At 50.1% G+C, this 17,132-nt stretch overlaps 2 protein-coding genes across 2 annotated transcripts; one reads left to right on the top strand and one right to left on the bottom strand.

The window, feature by feature from the left end:
• Nucleotides 1–5,338: 5,338 nt before the first annotated feature.
• Nucleotides 5,339–7,256, bottom strand: LOC120683858. Its single transcript, XM_039965959.1, has 2 exons — nt 6,537–7,256; nt 5,339–6,377 (listed from the first exon to the last, which is right to left on the bottom strand). The coding sequence occupies exon 2, from the start codon at nt 6,188–6,190 to the stop codon at nt 5,354–5,356; it is 837 nt and encodes a 278-aa protein (XP_039821893.1). The 5' UTR covers nt 6,191–6,377; nt 6,537–7,256; the 3' UTR covers nt 5,339–5,353.
• A 4,664-nt stretch (nt 7,257–11,920) lies between these two features.
• LOC120683441 (protein SMAX1-LIKE 4-like) lies at nt 11,921–16,867 on the top strand. Its single transcript, XM_039965523.1, has 3 exons — nt 11,921–13,880; nt 14,741–14,993; nt 15,121–16,867. The coding sequence occupies exons 1-3, from the start codon at nt 12,433–12,435 to the stop codon at nt 16,534–16,536; spliced, it is 3,117 nt and encodes a 1,038-aa protein (XP_039821457.1). The 5' UTR covers nt 11,921–12,432; the 3' UTR covers nt 16,537–16,867.
• The last annotated feature ends 265 nt before the right edge of the window (nt 16,868–17,132 follow it).

The raw sequence follows: 17,132 nt of genomic DNA, 5'->3' as shown, positions 1-17,132 counted from the left end.
TACAATTGTGGTGGCTTCAAATGAGAAAGAAAAAAATAAAACAGGATGAAATCAAAGAGACTGAGGATACTTGGTGACTGGACTCACTCTCGCCGAGCTATATATGTAGTCCAATTCCACTGAGGCCCGCATGTCAATCACTCTGCAGGTGAGTAAGTCCTGTGTACTGACTGTAGCCGTATGTACACATGCTTTTGCTTTCAGTAGGCGCAGCCTTCGCCAAAAAGAATGATCACAGGAGGTGCACTTTTTCCGCGAGAAAGGGCACCTCTGAATTGTTGCTTCCCCTGGTTTGGATTATTCAAGCACCTTTTCTCCAACGCAACTTTTTCTTTAATCCACAAAAATGTGGGCAATCAAATAGAGATAGAAGTCTTTTTATTTTATGAAACAGATAGAAGTCTTTTAGAAAACAGAAACAAGTTCCATGCTCTGCACAGCATTGGTGCACACAATATGTATACACATATAGGCTAAACCCCACCTATTAAACAACCTTGCACTGAGTTTATTAGGTGTTATTTCCGGCCAGTACATGAGTACAAGATGCATGCTTTATTAAACTAGTAATTCCTTGCTCATCATGATTAGTTGAGTCTTTACATAACATAGTCATTCACACACACTCACACCAAAGAAAAGAAAAGTTATAGGCAAAACACCGCACTGCCGCAGTGACAAACGATAGATTCTTTTGTGCTGCTGCTTTGGGAAGGGAGCTTGGAGAAAAAGATAAGGAGTGGCTTCAACACCAGAACCCTTTTGCTTTCCCCCATTCGATCTGCTAGAAAGGCGCACGGGCGCTCAGACCTAGGTACTTTCTTCCTCTCTTTTTCCATGACTTTTTGACGCCATTTGGCTTGGATATTGGCACTCAAAACCGATTCAAAACCTCTGTTTGTACATTGGGCAAATACCATGTGCCAACCACCCATTGGGTTGTTGAATAGTGGAAAAAGTTCACAAATAATATGTGAACGAAGATTCTATAGAGTTCAAGAGAACATATATGTCGGTACCTCTGGACTAGGATACCCCCTCTTGCTGTGTCAAGGCTCGCGTAGTTATCTGTAACTACGCCCTAAAGAGATGAACAGCCGGACCCCTGGGGTCCGACTCCATCTCACTGGACCAACGGTCCTGGACCCGCTTCCCGCTCGGGGACGGGTCCGGTGTCGCCATGTGTCCAGGAGAACGAAGCGCTCAGCCAAAACAGCTGGGGCCCCGAACCTCCCACCGGGTCCCGGACCCCTCAGCGGGGAGGGAACAGACACCCTGCCTGGGGGGTCCGGAGCCGCCACATGTCCGCATGCGCAGGCACGCGCGCGGCCGCGAAGCTTCCCCGGGAAGACTCGCCCACCTACCGCATTCAATACGGGAGACGTACGTGCGCTCTGCCATAGTAGAGCCCGAGGTGACTTTTGCCAGGCTGTACTATTGACCGCGTGTTACCAAGGCGCATAGTGCAGCCTCTGGCACCGCCCACGCCACGCGCGTCAGTCTGCAACGCCAGTTAGACACGACAGCTCGGCGACGGAGTATCATAACGCCTACGCGGTAGACCCAACAGTCTACGCCGCAACCTACATCGCCTCAACGGGCGCCTCACCGATGGGACAGGTGATGACCCCCCTCGGTCGGAGAGTCTACAGGGCGATGAAGCGTATCCGGAAAGAGATTCACAAAGCACTGTTAATGTCTTTTTCATGGTAAACTATACATCCTTGTTGGGCTCACCTGTCGGGGTCCAACGCCTGTATACGCGCCCTCCTTGCGCTATAAAAGGGGGACGCCCGCTAGAGAAGGACTCAAGTCTAAAAAGGGGCTTGGAGGCAGAGGATAGACTCATCCACGAACTCTAGAGCAATAGAACTCTCAGTGGACGTAGGGTATTACGCTCCGACGGCCCGAACCACTCTAAATCCTCGTGTGTTCTTGTGTTCTTTCTTCTTGAGTAGATCTGAGGAATAGCTTGCACTTCCCTGAGTAACCACCCTCTGGGATTAGGCGGGTGCACTACGCCACCCGGCTGTGGCCCTCCTTCTAGAGCCGCGACAATATAGAAAATGGTAAAAGTGTAAAAAAATAAATTAAATTATCAATGCAAACAAGAATGTCTTTTCCATTTGCATTATTGGTAAAGTTTTTGCTTGTTAGGATGGCTTTGAGTTTCAGATTCGCTTGCTAATAATAAACTGCTGGAAAATCATATGGTTTGGCATAGCTTCTGCATCTTTTTCTTAAGAACGAAGCTAACGCAGAAGTTACAAATAATAGGACCATGGTCATCGAAAGTGTAGTTTGCAGTTTTTTTCACAAGAGAAACTAAAGGCCTAGTAACTTTTCATGGAAAAGTTTATTTACTAGCCATCTGTTCACGCACACAAGACATGCATCATTTTATCTTAAAAAGCAAAAATATAAAATACATGGATCGGAAGAACAAGGCATTGTGTTGTCCTATGTTCCTACCGTGCAATCTTACTAAGTAATCTGCTATGTCCGCCACTACGAGCTAGGTTTATTAATTGCACTGTCCTTGGTGATCTTGTCCTTTTGAGTGGGGCAAAAAGAAACATTCCATCACCACGTCAATTGGGCAACCCTTGATGCATGAGTGATAGTACAGCTTGTGCTCTTCGAGAGAAAAAAAAAAGGTGATACTGCAGACTCAGCTCATTGTCTCTCTCTCCAATCCAAAGTGTCCTGGTGAACTTAGAAACGACACTACCAGAAAATCGAAATTTAATGATTATGATGTATTTTTGTGGTATGATTTAAGAAAACGTCATGAATTTTTTTATTTTCGTCAAGGTGCGTTAAAACCCGCCACAAAAATATATTTTTATGAAGGTGTTCCATACACCGCCATGAAAATTTACTATTTTCATGATGTTAGTTGTGTAAACCCTCATAAAAATAACTTGCTCCCTTCACGAAAAAAGTTTGGGCGCCAAAACATTTTATTTACACGTTAGGTTTTTGATCTACACTCTTTTTTTCAATGAAGCTCACCCAGGACCCACTGTCATAGACAAAAAGATGGTAACAAACCCTAGACCGACCCGCACCAAGCCACCAACCCGATCTGGTGACCCAGCCGCCACAAGCCTAGAACCGCTGCCCCACCGCACCGCGCGCCGCTCCCTCCCTGCTCGCGTGACGGCGCGAGGCCACCTCTCCCTACCCCTCACGTGCCCCACCCTCCCGCTGGCGCGAGGCTGGCGCCATCTCCCACTAGCGCAAGGCTGCCGCCGTCCCCTCCTCGCGCGAGGCCGCTGCTGCCAATCGGACTACGCCGCCTCCCTTGTTCCCAAGCAGCCTCCTCGCGGTGCAGTCTGCCAGCGCCACAAACCTGGCTTGAGCTCGGCTTCCAACCTTGTGTTTCAGCGAGGAGCTAGACATGGATGAAAATGGCTAGTTGATGGAATGTGCAATAGTGGAAGCTGAGGACAACTACTTTTGGTTCAACTTAGTTGATCCTAATGTTTTTCTATTCTGGTTGCTAATGTAAAAATGGCATTGTAACCTTTATTAGACATGTGTGACTTGTATGCCTTAGATGTAGGAGCATTATCTATATGGATGTATGCTGGAGGGTTATGTATTCTGGAATAACAATTGGATCATACATATATGGCAACGTATGCTATGCAAACCACCTTCGTATGCAAACTATGGAAACTCCAATCTGGGTCGTCGGATCAACATCCAAGGGGAGGGGCGCAGGGGGTGGGATGAGGGATTTACAAAAGTGTGATTACCCAATCCAAGGGCGGGTCCAGATTGTAAAATTATCCCATCCCCCATGCCCCTTGGATGTTGATCCGATGGCCCAGATTGGAATTTCCATAGTTTGCATACGAAGGTGGTTTGCATAGCATACGTTGCCTACACATATATTGTACGAGATATTGATCATTTATCTTTTTCTACAAACTATATTATCGTGTGTTGTTTGATTTATTGAAAAAATGTTTCCATTTGGATCTATATGATTTTTCGTGGCAGTTTAAACACTTATGAAAATGAAGGGTTTCTTTGTGGTTTTCATGGTGATTGCAGCACTCACGAAATTGAAGTATTTCGTGACAATGTATATATTTCCGTGGAGGTTATGAACTCTTATGAAAATATTTTTGTGGCTGTTATGAACTCTCATGAAAGTGTTTTGGAAACCTGATGATGGCTCATTATGGCGATGAGTCCCTGTCCGAATTATTTTCATGAGGGTTCACCCCATGAAAACTCTATTTTCGTGATGTTTTAATCGTGAGGGTTATTGCGTGACGGGTGGCCGCCACGAAATTGTTTCGTGGTCGGAATCATAGTTTTCGTGGCGGTTTTTCACTCTCACGAAATTTTGTTTCCTGGTAGTGCGAAGAAATAGTTGCTGCGAATTAAAAGGATATCCTATGCTAATTAGGTCATTAAATTTTCAGTCAATATTATAACTTATCATATAAGTTCAAAAATAAAATTATTCCATAATTAAAATTACAAAATCATACTTGTCAATATGGATATATTAAATAACTAGAGACTCCTTTGGAGCCGCCTCCACATTAACCATCATGGGATGCGCTCGAAAAAAATATAAATCTTAGATAGTCTCGAAAACATAAATATCCAGAGACGAATTAGGTAGACTCTAATCATCACTAACAATAATAGCTATGATATCTATTATGTTTCTAAAATACATACATCTCTCTCTGTGTGCGCGCGTGCACTAGTAGAGAAAGTCACATAGATGATGAAACATATTTGTCATAGTATGTAAGAAAATCGTCATAGAATATTTTTTGTGACGAATTTGTGATGAAAACGTGCTCGTCATACCACTGCCGTCATATTTATGCAACAGTGACGAAATCGAATAATTTGTCATTGAAGTGAACTTTTCAATGATGAAACACGCTTTGTCATCGAACAACTAGTCTTCAACGTCAAAATATTTACGTCATAGTAGTACATGACCAGTATCGTCATTAAAGGCTATGCCACGTGGCGTGGACCACGCCGACGGCTGACCTGGCTTTTGGTGACACGCTGGCAGGTGACGTGGCCGGATCCACGTGGCCAGTGCCATGTCAGCTTCCACGGTGGCACCACGTGTTCATTGTGCCTACCTCGTGGATCATTGCTGTCATGCCACGTGTCGTCACCAGATTCGCGCCACGTGTCGGCACAGTTTTGCGGCACGTTGCAGCCCATACGGTATATTAATTTTCGTCACAGAACATGGCAATTTTCATCACAATATGTTCACAAAAAAACGTCACTGTTTTCTCATCTTTCATCACAAAAGTACAGAGACCATGGCACATAGAGCAATAGAACTGACATAAGTTCAACACATCATCATTGATCCGAAGAACATAGTGCTAATCTTCCCAAAGGGATTGAACCCATCTGTAGCTAAGGCAAGCCTTAGGTTCCTAGGTTCATCTGCAAAAGATGGATTTCTCCTATCAAAGTACTTCCATGCCTCGCCATCAGCTGGATGGCTCATTTCATTTTCCACCGGCACACGTTGTTTCTTGTGCCATTGGGTACTCTCGGCTGTAGTTTTGCTGGCAAATATCCTCTTCAGCCTTGGTATTAGTGGAAAATGCCTCAACACCTTATGAGGAAACCGCTTGCTGCCATCTGAATCCTCCCATCTAGATTCACCACATTTTGGGCACACCTCCATATCAGCATACTCCTTTCGAAATAACACACAGTTATTCTTGCATACATGTATCGACTTATATCCAAGGCCAATTTCCCGGAGATACTTCTTGCTCTCATCATACGACTTTGGAATTTCACAATCTGGAAATGCATATGACAGTAGCTTCAATATTTCAGAAAATGCCCTATTGCTGATTCGATAACTGGACTTGATATGGAGCATCCGCACAAGAAAAGAGAATCTTGAATACTTCAATCCCGTGCTAAGTATCTGTTTTGCATCTTCAAGGATTGTATGGAATTTTGGTTCTTCTCCATTTTCCTCTGCCGCTTTACATAGGTCTCCTAACAGCTCAGACATTTCATTATCGCCCTCATCAATAGCACACTCGCCCACATCTATCCCAGAACCATCAATGTCAGTTTCATGAACCTCATCATGTACAAATTCAACCTCCATACCATCCATTGATTCTCCATGATGAATCCACCGAGTGTATGTAGCTGACATCCCAAAAAGATGTATGTGGTCATCTACTTTTTGGCTGAGGCCATGACTCGAGATTTAGGCATCTTCTGCATGGGCATAGTATATCAACATCTTTCCCTAAATTCTGGGCAGCAAAATCCATGAACTGGCGGACTCCCTCCATATACTCTGGTGTGAATTGTGTTCCATGTATCCATCTTCTATCCATCTGTTTTCAACATAGCAATATTAAGTTGTAACCAAATTTATAGACCAAATTCACAGCAAGAGTTGAATTCCGATACCCTAAGCTAGAAACAAACCAATGCTTAAACCTCTCACATAAATCTGTATTGGCCATCCATTAATTAAGAGAACGAGCAATTACCTCGGATATGCAACTGCAAATCGGGAACCTTCCACTGCGGCGCAGCCTTGCTCGTCGGATGTCTGCTGAGGAGTCACCACCGCCGCCGCAGTCCTGCTGGCCGTCGCCGACTCCGCGCCCACGACCAACGCCGACGCCCGCCGCCCGCCACGCCCCTCACCCACGCCGGGGCTGGCCGCCGACGCCGCGCCCGTCACCAGAGCCGCAGTCCGTCGAGGACGCGCCCCTCACCCACACTGCCGCACGCCGAGGCCGCGCGCATCACCCACGCCGCCGACCGCCCTCACCAGGGCCTCCCATGCTCGAGTCAAAGTCCTCTCGGATCTGAATCTGAATCTGAACGAAGGGGCGCTCAGGTTACAGAGTATCACGTTCAAATTGTTGATAACTAAAAATAACCCACCAAGAGCACAAAAGATCATGTAATGAGATGGTAAAGGCCTCCTTCTCCCAACCTCGCGGCCGCGGTTCGATTCATGCCAAGGCCCTTTTCCTAATTTTTGGTCACAGATTCTCGACCTATATGGCGTATATCATTTGTGACGATAATATTCATTGTTTTGTGACACTGATGGTGCTTTCGTCATAATCTTTTGTGCGTTGGTCTCCGTCACCGAAGAACTATGACGAATTCCTAAACTTCGTCACTGATAAAGCATGTTTTGTGATGAAAATTCTAAATGTCACTAGGTTATCGTCATTGATATGCACATTTCTACTAGTGGTGTGTGTGTGTGTGTGTGTGTGTGTGTGTGTGTGTGTGTGTGTGTGTGTGTGTGTGTGTGTGTGTGTGTGTGTGTGTGTGTGTGTGTGTGTGTGTGTGAATGTTCACATCAAAGACATAGATCAAGGTAAGGATTTAACTTAAAATATGTCATATGGAGGTGTGATGCAAAAGGGAAAAACTATTGTATGGGGATAGAGAAGTATACTAATTGGTAACTGAAGTGATTCAAAATCAGATTGAGTCTTGTGTTAGAATATAAACAGAAAAGAGATAAGCAATTTTTAATAGAGCTCATTCATGAATTTCTAGCACTCATGCCTTTTAAAATCAATTACTAGCATGTGCATGAGTTCATGGACAATATTCTAAGGTACTCTCTGCACCCCGCAAAATCTATATAATAATTGGGTTTCAACCAATTAAAGCTTGTATTTTTCGTACATATGTATAGCCATTAGATTGTAGTTTTGAACTACATATTTTTTTATTGAAGTACTGATTATATATCAAATGAGGAAAACAGTATGTACAGATAGTAAAAATAAAGAAAGAAAGGAGAACTAACCGATGCTAATATTAGAGGGCAGTCTCGAGCCCGTCACTAATGTGGAGACAATAATTTGTTTTACACAATGCATAAGCAGGGCGAATTCATGTTTAAATTTTCCCTTGTATGCTTTCACTGTTGGAGCACTTGGTTAAATATGCAGCCATTTTAAGCTAGCTAACCAGGTACATACGCCATGATAGAAAAATAATAATCTTGGTTTCATTATGACTTTTCATGATAAATCTATAGTACTGCAACAGAACTTTGTAAATACACAATTTTGCCATACTTCTGCCACGAATTATTTGTTTGAAGATTTTAGTTTTGCCCAAAAAAAATACTCGAGTGGTACAAGGAAAGCCAAACGCAAAAGCTTAGCTAAAGTTCACGGGAGTCCATCAAACCAATTCTCTTTACTGAAGATCATCAATACCCGGTAACACAAAGCTGGTTATCTAATTTTGAGGCGTTTAAACTTTGGAGGCTTAAAAGTCTGATCCCCGATCACGCGCAGCTCTTCTTTTAATCCCCTGGAAAGTATGATGCACGATCAAGTACTTCAAAAGAGAAAGCAGCTACAGTGTCTAGCTACGTAGCTACGTATGTACAGGTGAATAATGCCGCCTGCCTTAGATCGAGATACGGATAGAGAGCATCACATGCGCCCAGTCTCTCCAACGGTATCTTAGCAAAGAGCGAGAAGGGAAAAGTCAGGCAACTTTAAGATGCATGTGTAAAATGTAAATCAACTCTGACAAATAAAGTAGGTAACAAAAACTGAGGGAAAAGACATCTACTTAATTAGTATATTAACAAAGTGAGGGGATGTATTGTGCTATTTTTTTAATTATATGATATACATTCCTTCCTCGCAAAAAAAAAGTGAGGATGCAACAAATGTTAGATATCGATTTATTCGGATCCACTCCTGCATTCTAAATCATATATCCTTGTTGGTATCTTTTTTGTGAAATACAGTGCATATATACATAGACACTCATACATACGCATGCATGCTCACCTTTATAAAATAGAGGAACCCAACTTTACCCTTACGAGCACATCCGAAAGATTGATTCTAAATCCAAAAAGTAGATACAAGCACCCATATTGAATCAAGAACCTCCATTTAGGTGGACAGGTTCCGTCATAATAAGAAATCTTTTCAGCTGAACTACACTCAGCTCGCATCCTAGTTGGTATTCAAATGAGTGAAACAATGGCTTGACACAAATCAATGTCTGTTTAAACTTATTCCCTCAAATACTTGTTTAAACATGAATTTTTCACACCCTTTGCTACCCCATTGCTCCCCAGTGGAAATGAATAGGAGGATGGTATTGAATATATCGTCATCTTGAATTTGTTTGTCTTCAGCCCAAGTAGTTTTTTGGCACAACCTAGACCTACATATAATTGTAAATGTAAATTGTTTTAGTGTTCGGAGCAAAAGTGTTCTTAGTCATCTGTGTACAGAAGACATATCAAATTTATTTGAAGAAACAAATTAAAAGACGACATGCAAGAACAAGGCATCGTGTGTGTTCCATGTTTATCGTGTGCGTCACTATTGATTGTGTTTTGTCTGCCACTAACATATAAAATTATAGTGTGAACTTCGATTCCTCGATGATCTTGAACTTTTGAGGGGCACAAAAAGAAACATTCCATCACCACGTCAAATTCGGCAACCCTTGGGAAATGAGTGGTAGTACTGTGCTTCTGTTCATGACCTCTCCATTGTGTCCTTCTCAACCTTAAAATACAAGGGCCGGGGCACTGCGGTAATATAAAAGGCTAGGCTACACTATATATGACAGTCAAGTCTTGGACTGGTACTTGTAGAATAATATCTCTATCTCACTCAAAAAGTCATTTGAATTTATTAACTATTTTGCTTTTGTATATCCACTACTGCAAATTAAGCAGGGTTCTACTCAGTTAATAAACTTGATAAATTCTAGGTGATTTGTATCGATTTTTCATCATACTATGTGGTTGCAGTACGTCTTCATCGATTTCAATTCCCTGCACTGTGTGCATCACTAAAGTTTGAAACTCACCATAATTTTCTTTCTTCAGTATACAGTTGCAATGCAATATTTCGGCAAAGATTGTAAGAACGCCATGCATAGTTCCCTGGTCAAACAATAATATCATCGCTCAGTACTCCGGCCACCAATCTAAATTTTAAAAACAGAAAACTAAATGCAAAAGAAGCAAAGCAGATTAGATTAAAGTTGGCAGCAATCCATGAGCCAATTCTTTCCACGAAAAAGGAAGGGAAAACACAGTCGCATGATAAGCTGCTGCTAAAGCAGAGAGATGAGTGCGTAAAATGAACACAAGTAAAGGTCGTGTAATTTTCAGGCGTTTAAAGCTTTGTTGTTTAAAGGTCTGTTCTGATCTGATGCCCGATCGATCACGCGCAGCTCTTCTTTTTCACCCCGGTAGAAAAGTGGAATGCACACGATCGAGCACGTACGTTCGTACTTGGGGAAGCAAAGCATACACTCCCATATATACGGTATATGCAAACATATAGTATGTACACAGTGTCCTGTAAATTGACCGTCAAAGCTGCATGCAGGACGTAGAGGCAGACAGACAGTAGGGCAGCTTTATTACGTGGTGCTTAAATTAAATTACTTGGGCAAGGATTACACGCCCGGGTAAAAAATAACTACTGCAGCAGCTTCGATCGTTCACACGTGGCGGGCTAGGGCAGTTTTCTTATTCGGCGCGCGTGCGCCACTACCCGTAGCGGCGCGCGGGTAGCAGTGCACGGCCGTCGCCACTGCCGCCGCCGCTAAGCGAGCTAGGGTTTGTGGGGAGGGGGGAGGGGGCGGCCAGGGAGGGTGGGAGGTGGGCGGAGCGGCCGCCGGCGAGTTCGCCGGCGGCTGGGGTGGTGGCGGGAGGCAGCGGCCATTAGGTTTTCGGGTTGCCGGGATTGGGGGCGGCTCCATGGCCGCCAGCCATAAAGGAGGGGGCCAGGGGTGGCGACGGCCCGGCAGTGGCGGCAGTTCGGCCAGCGGAGGGCGCGGCGGCGCGGGAGCGCCGCCGGCCGGGCCGGAAGGACAGCATGTGGGCCAATGGCCGGCGGCGGGAGAAGACGGCGCGACGGTGGCGTGATCGGTTAGGGATGGCGGCGGTGGAGGCGGCGGAAGCGGCGGAAGCCGCCGGAGCCGGAGGAGGCAGTCGGCGGCAGGGGCGACGGGAAGGAAGGAGGAAGGAAGAAGAAGGAAGAAGAAAGAAAAAGAAAAAAGAAAAAAGAACAGTAGAGTGGGCACTGTTCGCTCGCGACGCGCGAGCGTCCGCTAGCGTCCCCCGGGCTAGGGGCATCCGTGCGTGCATGGACCCATGTGATGAACTGATGATGTGAAGTCCACATTGTGCTGCTTTGCTTTGGTGATGGATGCATTCTTGGAGGAGTATACTAGTCACATGCGGGCTGACATCCAGGGTGATCGATCGATGATGCCATGCTGATTGCACTAGGTGTGGTTTTCACACACGATTGGCCATTATTCATGCTTGATTATTACACAATTAACGACAATGACGAGTAAACGTGCATGTAACCAACTAGCCAAGTAGAAACTTGTTCATAAGAGGATACAGTGGCGGATCTAGAAATAATTAAAAGAGTGGCTGATTTCTTCTTCCTCTCCTTTCTTTTCTTTTTCCTCCCCTTCTTCCACATCCATTGTTCTTAAAAATAGAGAAAAGGCTCAAGGGGCGGCCCTAGACCCGGTGCTGGATTCACTCCTGAGAGCATTATATATAACTTGATCCATGGTAAATATGCTACAAACAAGGTACATACTAGCACTGCATACTGCTGTTAATAAGAAACAAAATGAATGGAGGGAACACTTTTGCATGGATGGGCAGTTGTGTGTGAAAGGGGAAGCTCGATCCATCCCTGCCCCTGAAAAACAGAGTCTGCCTGCCTGCCTGCTCAGCTAAAAAAGAAAAGGACGCTTGCATGGCATTGGCGCACACCGCTGCGCGTGAGAGAGAAAGCAGGGAGCAAAGCCTGACGCCGCTATGCAAAGCCAGCTCTCTCCGCCACCCTCCCGGCGGCCTCCATAAAGAGACAAACTAGACCCTCTCTCTCTCTCTCTCTAGACTCCCTCTCCTCCCTCTCTCTCTCTATCTCTCCACTTCAAGCACATCCTTACTCCATCCATCTTCATGAGAGGGGTTGAGAGGGAAACAGAATGCATGGGATGAGAAAGAGAGACCGAGAGAGAGAAGCGCAAGCTAGTGTGAGTGCTCTATAAAGGTAAAGAAAAGCAGCCATAAAAGGAGCCAGCAGCATTAGCTAAGCCTAGGCACGCACACACAGACAGCTCCCCCCCCCCCCCCCCCCTCGTCGGCCATTGCCAAGCAGAGCCATCTTCCTCATCTGATCTCATAAAGAGAGGGAAGAAGAGCTCCTCAGCTCACCCACACACACCAGCAGCAACCTCCCCAACGCTCGAGCGAGAAAGAAGCCCGCCGTCTTCTTCCCCTCGCATCGCACTGGCATTGTTGCTAGGGAGAAGAAGCTAGAACGTGACACGCACACACACAGCCGGCCGGGTCGGGGAGGGGCGGCGGGGCGACGGTGAGGGATGCGGGCGGGGGCATACACCATCCACCAGTCGCTCACCGCCGAGGCGGCCGCGGTGCTCAAGCTCGCGCTCGCGCTCGCGCGCCGCCGCGGGCATGCGCAGGTCACGCCACTGCACGTCGCGTTCGCGCTGCTGACGGGGCCCTCCGCCGCCGCCTACGCGCAGCCGCTCGCCGCGGCCTTCTCCTCCTCCTCCTCCTCCACGCCGGCGGCGCCGTACGGGCTGCTCAAGCGTGCCTGCCTGCGCTCCCACCCGGCGCCCGGGACGGCGGCCGCGCCGGCGCAGCACCCGCTCCAGTGCCGCGCCCTCGAGCTCTGCTTCAATGTCGCGCTCAACCGCCTGCCAACCTCCGGCCCGCACTCGCCGCCCTCCTCGGCGGCGGCGCACTTCGCGTCCTCGCTGATCCAGCCCAGCCCCACCCTCTCCAACGCTCTCGTCGCCGCGCTCAAGCGCGCGCAGGCCAACCAGCGCCGCGGCTGCGTCGAGCTCCAGCAGCCGCCGCCGCCGCCACCACCGGCAACCGCGCAGCAGCAGCCGCCGCTGCTCGCCATCAAGGTGGAGCTGGACCAGCTGGTCATCTCCATCCTCGACGACCCCAGCGTGAGCCGAGTCATGCGGGAGGCCGGCTTCTCCAGCGCCACCGTCAAGAGCAACCTCGAGGAGGAGACCGCGCTCATGCCGCCGCCCTCTTCGTCGTCCTCGTCCCCTCCGCCGCCGCCGCCGCCTATACCTCCGCACTTCTTCCTCGACCCCACCGGCATTGCCGCGGGCGGCGGCCGCTTCGCGCTTTGGCCCGCGCAGTTCTTGGCCGGCGCACCGGGCCCCGACGACGCGTGCAGCGACGACGTCCGCGCGGTCCTGGAGGTGATGGTCCGGAAGGAGGGGCGGCGCGGCAACCCCGTGGTGGTCGGCGACTCGGTGTCCATGGCGGAGGCCGTAGCCGGAGAGCTGCTGCGGCGCCTCGAGCGCGGCGACGTCCCCGCGGAGCTCGCCGGCGCGCACCTCCTCAGGCTGCAGCTCTCGTACGTGCACGTCCGCCTCATGAGCCGCGCCGACGTAGACGCCCGCGCCGCCGAGCTCCGGCGCAGCGTGGACGCCGTGCAGCTCCAGCGCGGCGGCGGGCTGGTTGTCTACGTCGGCGACCTGCGGTGGGCGCTCGACGAGGAGCCGAGCGAGCACCACCACGTGACGGCCTCGTCCTACAGCCCCGTGGAGCACATGGTCGCGGAGCTCGGGCGCCTCCTCGACGACCTCCGCGCCACCCGCGGCCGCGCCTGGCTCGTCGCCACGGCCAGCTACCAGACGTACATGCGGTGGCAGCAGCGGCGCCGCCGGGCGCCGGAGTCCGCCTGGGCGCTGCAGGCCGTGGTGGTCCCCACCGGCAGCGGCACCGGCCTGGCGCTCAACAGCCTCCATTCCTCGTCGTCGTCTACCTCCCTCCCAACAAGGTGAGCAGCAAGCGACCTACTCCCCTAGCTCCCAACCAAGAAACCTGCTGCTTGCTTTTCCTACAGTACTATGCTCTCCCCCCTCCCCCCCCTCCTGCCACCATGTTTCTGTTTGTGCTCGTGTTCGTTCGTGTTGCCTTTTGCTCCATTGCTGTGCCCAGAGCAGCGCATGCTCGCCACTGTTGCATTCCTGGTCTGGTGCTGGTCCTCCGTTGATGTCTTGCTGTCTGGTAGAACAAGCAAAAGGACAAGCTGGTTGCTGGTCTTGCAAGAACCTCCACTGTAGATTCCAGTAGCCATTAATGAGCTAGCTTGTCATGTGAACTCAAGGTAGTGGAATCTTGCACAGAGGATCAGAGGAAGAAGAAATGGTTGGCTGGTGTTGTTGCGGTGTTGGTGAATGGGATCGCCCTGTGAGTTTTTTTTGTTTCCTGCCGTTGCTGCAGATGAGCAGAGATTCCATCGTTCTGAGCCGATCAGCTTCCTCTGATCATGCAGCGACAGTGCCTGGCGTCCTGCAGTGGGTGGACTACTGACCCGGCGTTGCGTGCCTTTTCCTTGCAATGATGCTGCCTTTCACAAGCTCACATATTGGCCGTTGGTGTGCTTGCTTGCTTGCCCGTGCTGGGTAAAATCTCTGATGAAATAGTCCCGGTAGAATTATATTGCTGTCATTCCTTGCCCTGACACCGGCCAGATTACAAGTAAATTTGCAGAAAGTTGCACACAAATAATTGAACCAAATGGAGAGAGAAAAAAAAGATTGCTCATTTGTCTGTGATAAGTAGTACTGTGATGATATAGTAGAAGCTTTGTCACTGCATTGTTGCCTAACATGGCTTTGGTACGTCTGGTGCCAGTGCATCGCCGGTGCCGCCGGCCATGGCGACAGCGCAGCAGCTTGGGATGGCCGCCGGGGAGCGGCCGGCGGGGTTTCCCGCGGCCAGGGACAAGCAGGATGAGGCGCAGCTGCTGCTCTGCACCGAGTGCAGCAGGAACTACGAGAGGGAGGCGTCGCTCGTGAAGGCGGAGGCTGGCGAGGGCCCGCGTGGCAGCCTCCCCGCCTGGCTGGTGCCGGACAGGCCACCGGCTGATCAAACACCTCAGCAAAGGGTAAGTGAAAAATCTGATCGATCAGAGAACATGGCAATGCAGTTCTAGCTAGCGGTGTCCATGAATGTGATGCTACGCTCTTAACAAGATTGTTGTTGATTCATTGAGTTTTTTCTTGGTGATTCAGGAGAAGTATCTGATCGAGCTGAAGAGGAAATGGAGCAGGCTGTGCCGGAAGCTTCACCTCTGCGCTGCCGATCCGTGCTCCGCTCCGTGCCCATGGTGGTCTGGCTCCTGCTTGATACCGGGCAGCCAGAGCAAGCCAAGCATCGCGGGGTTCCTGGGCTTGGAGGGCCTGACGGACCACGGCAAGAGCAGGACGACAGGCCAGTGGTCGCCGTCGCCGCTGCCTCGTTGGGGCCTGAGCCCGCTGATGGCGCCAGGGTGCCAGGCCATGGCGACTGCGCTCGCTCTCGGCAGCCACCCGCTGTCGGACTCGGCGACGTCCGACGGCCGCGCCCCGGGAGGCGGCGGCGGCGGCGGCTCCGCGGCGGCGCGCGAGCTGGAGCAGAGGCTGCGCAGGAACATCCCGTGGCAGCCCGGCGCTGTCGTCGCGGAGATCGCCGAGGCGGCGGTGGCCAGCCGAGGGGGAAGCGACGGCGGGAAGTGCGTGTGGCTGTACGTGAAGGGGAGCGACCGTGCCGCCGCGCGGCGGGCGGCCACGGTGATCGCCGAGACGCGCTGCGGCTCCGCGGGCCGCGTGGTCTGGGCCGACCCGAGCAGGTTCAGCTGCGCGGAGGAGCTGTGCTCCGACGTCGTCGCCAGGGCGTCCGAGATCGGCGGCAGGGCGTTCGTGGTGGTCGTGGACGACGTCGAGAACGCGCCGTGCGACGTCGCGGACTGCCTCGTCGCGGCGTCGAAGAGCGGTCGCGTGAAGGATCATCGGTCCGGCCAGGAACTCGATCTCTCCGCCGGCTCCGTCGTGATCCTGACGACATCCAAGCTCACTGGCGGCGGCGCCGGCGACGTGATCGGCCTGCGCCTCTGGTCGGAGGAGGAGGCGTCGTCCGGCGGCGCTCTCAAGAGGAAGACGGAGTCCCCGCAGGGCGAATGCAAGCGGGCGCGGCACGACGCCCTCGACCTCAACCTCAACCTCTGCGCGGAGGAGGACACCGACGACGAAGAAGACGACGGCAGCGACGGGGCCGTCCCCAGCGACATAACCCACGAAGGAGACGACTCCGGCGACTCCAGCGAGCACGGCCAACCCCACGGCCTCCTGGAGTCCGTCGCTGTCCGCGTGGTGACCCTCGACGAAGAAGACGGCGCCGCGGCCGCCATCCGCGTGCGGCTCGCCGGGGCCCTCGCCGGCCAGGGAAGGGCGCGCGTGGACGAGGCGGCGGTGCGGGCGCTCGCGGCGGCGTCCGGGCACTTCCTCGAGGAGGTGCTGGAGAGGTGGGTGGCTGAGGTGCTGGGGCCGGCGACGGCAACGGTCAGAAGTGGCGGGAAAGGGAAGGCGGTGGTGGTGCTGGGCTTGGGCGGGGCCCGGGAGGCAGCAGGGTTCATGGGCTCCGTCCTCCCGAGTAGGGTCCACGTGGACTGAGCTGGGCTGGGCTGTCCATTTTTTGCTCCCCTTTTGAAGAGGAAAAGGAGAAGGGTGTTGTTTTTATGTGTATGTAAAGGGAAGGGGGGTGTGGGGTAGAAATGAGAATTTATGGGGTAGGGTAGGAGGGGTTATATCAAGCAAATAGGGTTATCCTACTACTAGTAGTGATATAATGCACTAGTTTAATTAGTTGGTTCATGTACTAGGTTTGGAGGTTTGGAATGGGCATGAAGATGGTTAACAAGTGAGAATGATCATGGAAGTATGGGCGTGTTTAGTTCGCGAAATTTTTTGGGTTTGGCTACTGTAGCACTTTCGTTTTTATTTGATAATTAGTATCCAATTATGGACCAATTAGGCTCAAAAGATTCATCTCATCATTTACAGCTAAATTGTGTAATTGGTTATTTTTTTAAACTATATTTAATACTCTATATATGTGTCTAAAAATTCGATGTGATAGAGAATCTTGAAAATTTTGGAAACTAGACATCACCTAACAAGAGGACGTTCATGTTCAGCTAACTCTCTGCAGCCCTTACTCTAATTGAATGACGCACTGCTTATCTCCGGACCCTGTAACTGAAAACATG

The sequence above is a fragment of the Panicum virgatum genome, chromosome 7N (assembly GCF_016808335.1).
Source record: "Panicum virgatum strain AP13 chromosome 7N, P.virgatum_v5, whole genome shotgun sequence".
In the NCBI taxonomy this organism is placed as follows: domain Eukaryota; kingdom Viridiplantae; phylum Streptophyta; class Magnoliopsida; order Poales; family Poaceae; genus Panicum; species Panicum virgatum.
This window is presented reverse-complemented; position numbering and strand designations above follow the sequence as displayed.

What these genes read in the sequence shown, in the direction of transcription:
- LOC120683858 (XM_039965959.1), bottom strand. Translation starts at nt 6,190, where the DNA reads ATGTCAGCTACATACACTCGGTGGATTCATCATGGAGAATCAATGGAT.
- LOC120683441 (XM_039965523.1), top strand. Translation starts at nt 12,433, where the DNA reads ATGCGGGCGGGGGCATACACCATCCACCAGTCGCTCACCGCCGAGGCG. An exon ending in TCTACCTCCCTCCCAACAAG is followed by an intron (nt 13,881 to 14,740) that starts GTGAGCAGCAAG and finishes GTCTGGTGCCAG; the next exon opens with TGCATCGCCGGTGCCGCCGG. An exon ending in ATCAAACACCTCAGCAAAGG is followed by an intron (nt 14,994 to 15,120) that starts GTAAGTGAAAAA and finishes TTGGTGATTCAG; the next exon opens with GAGAAGTATCTGATCGAGCT.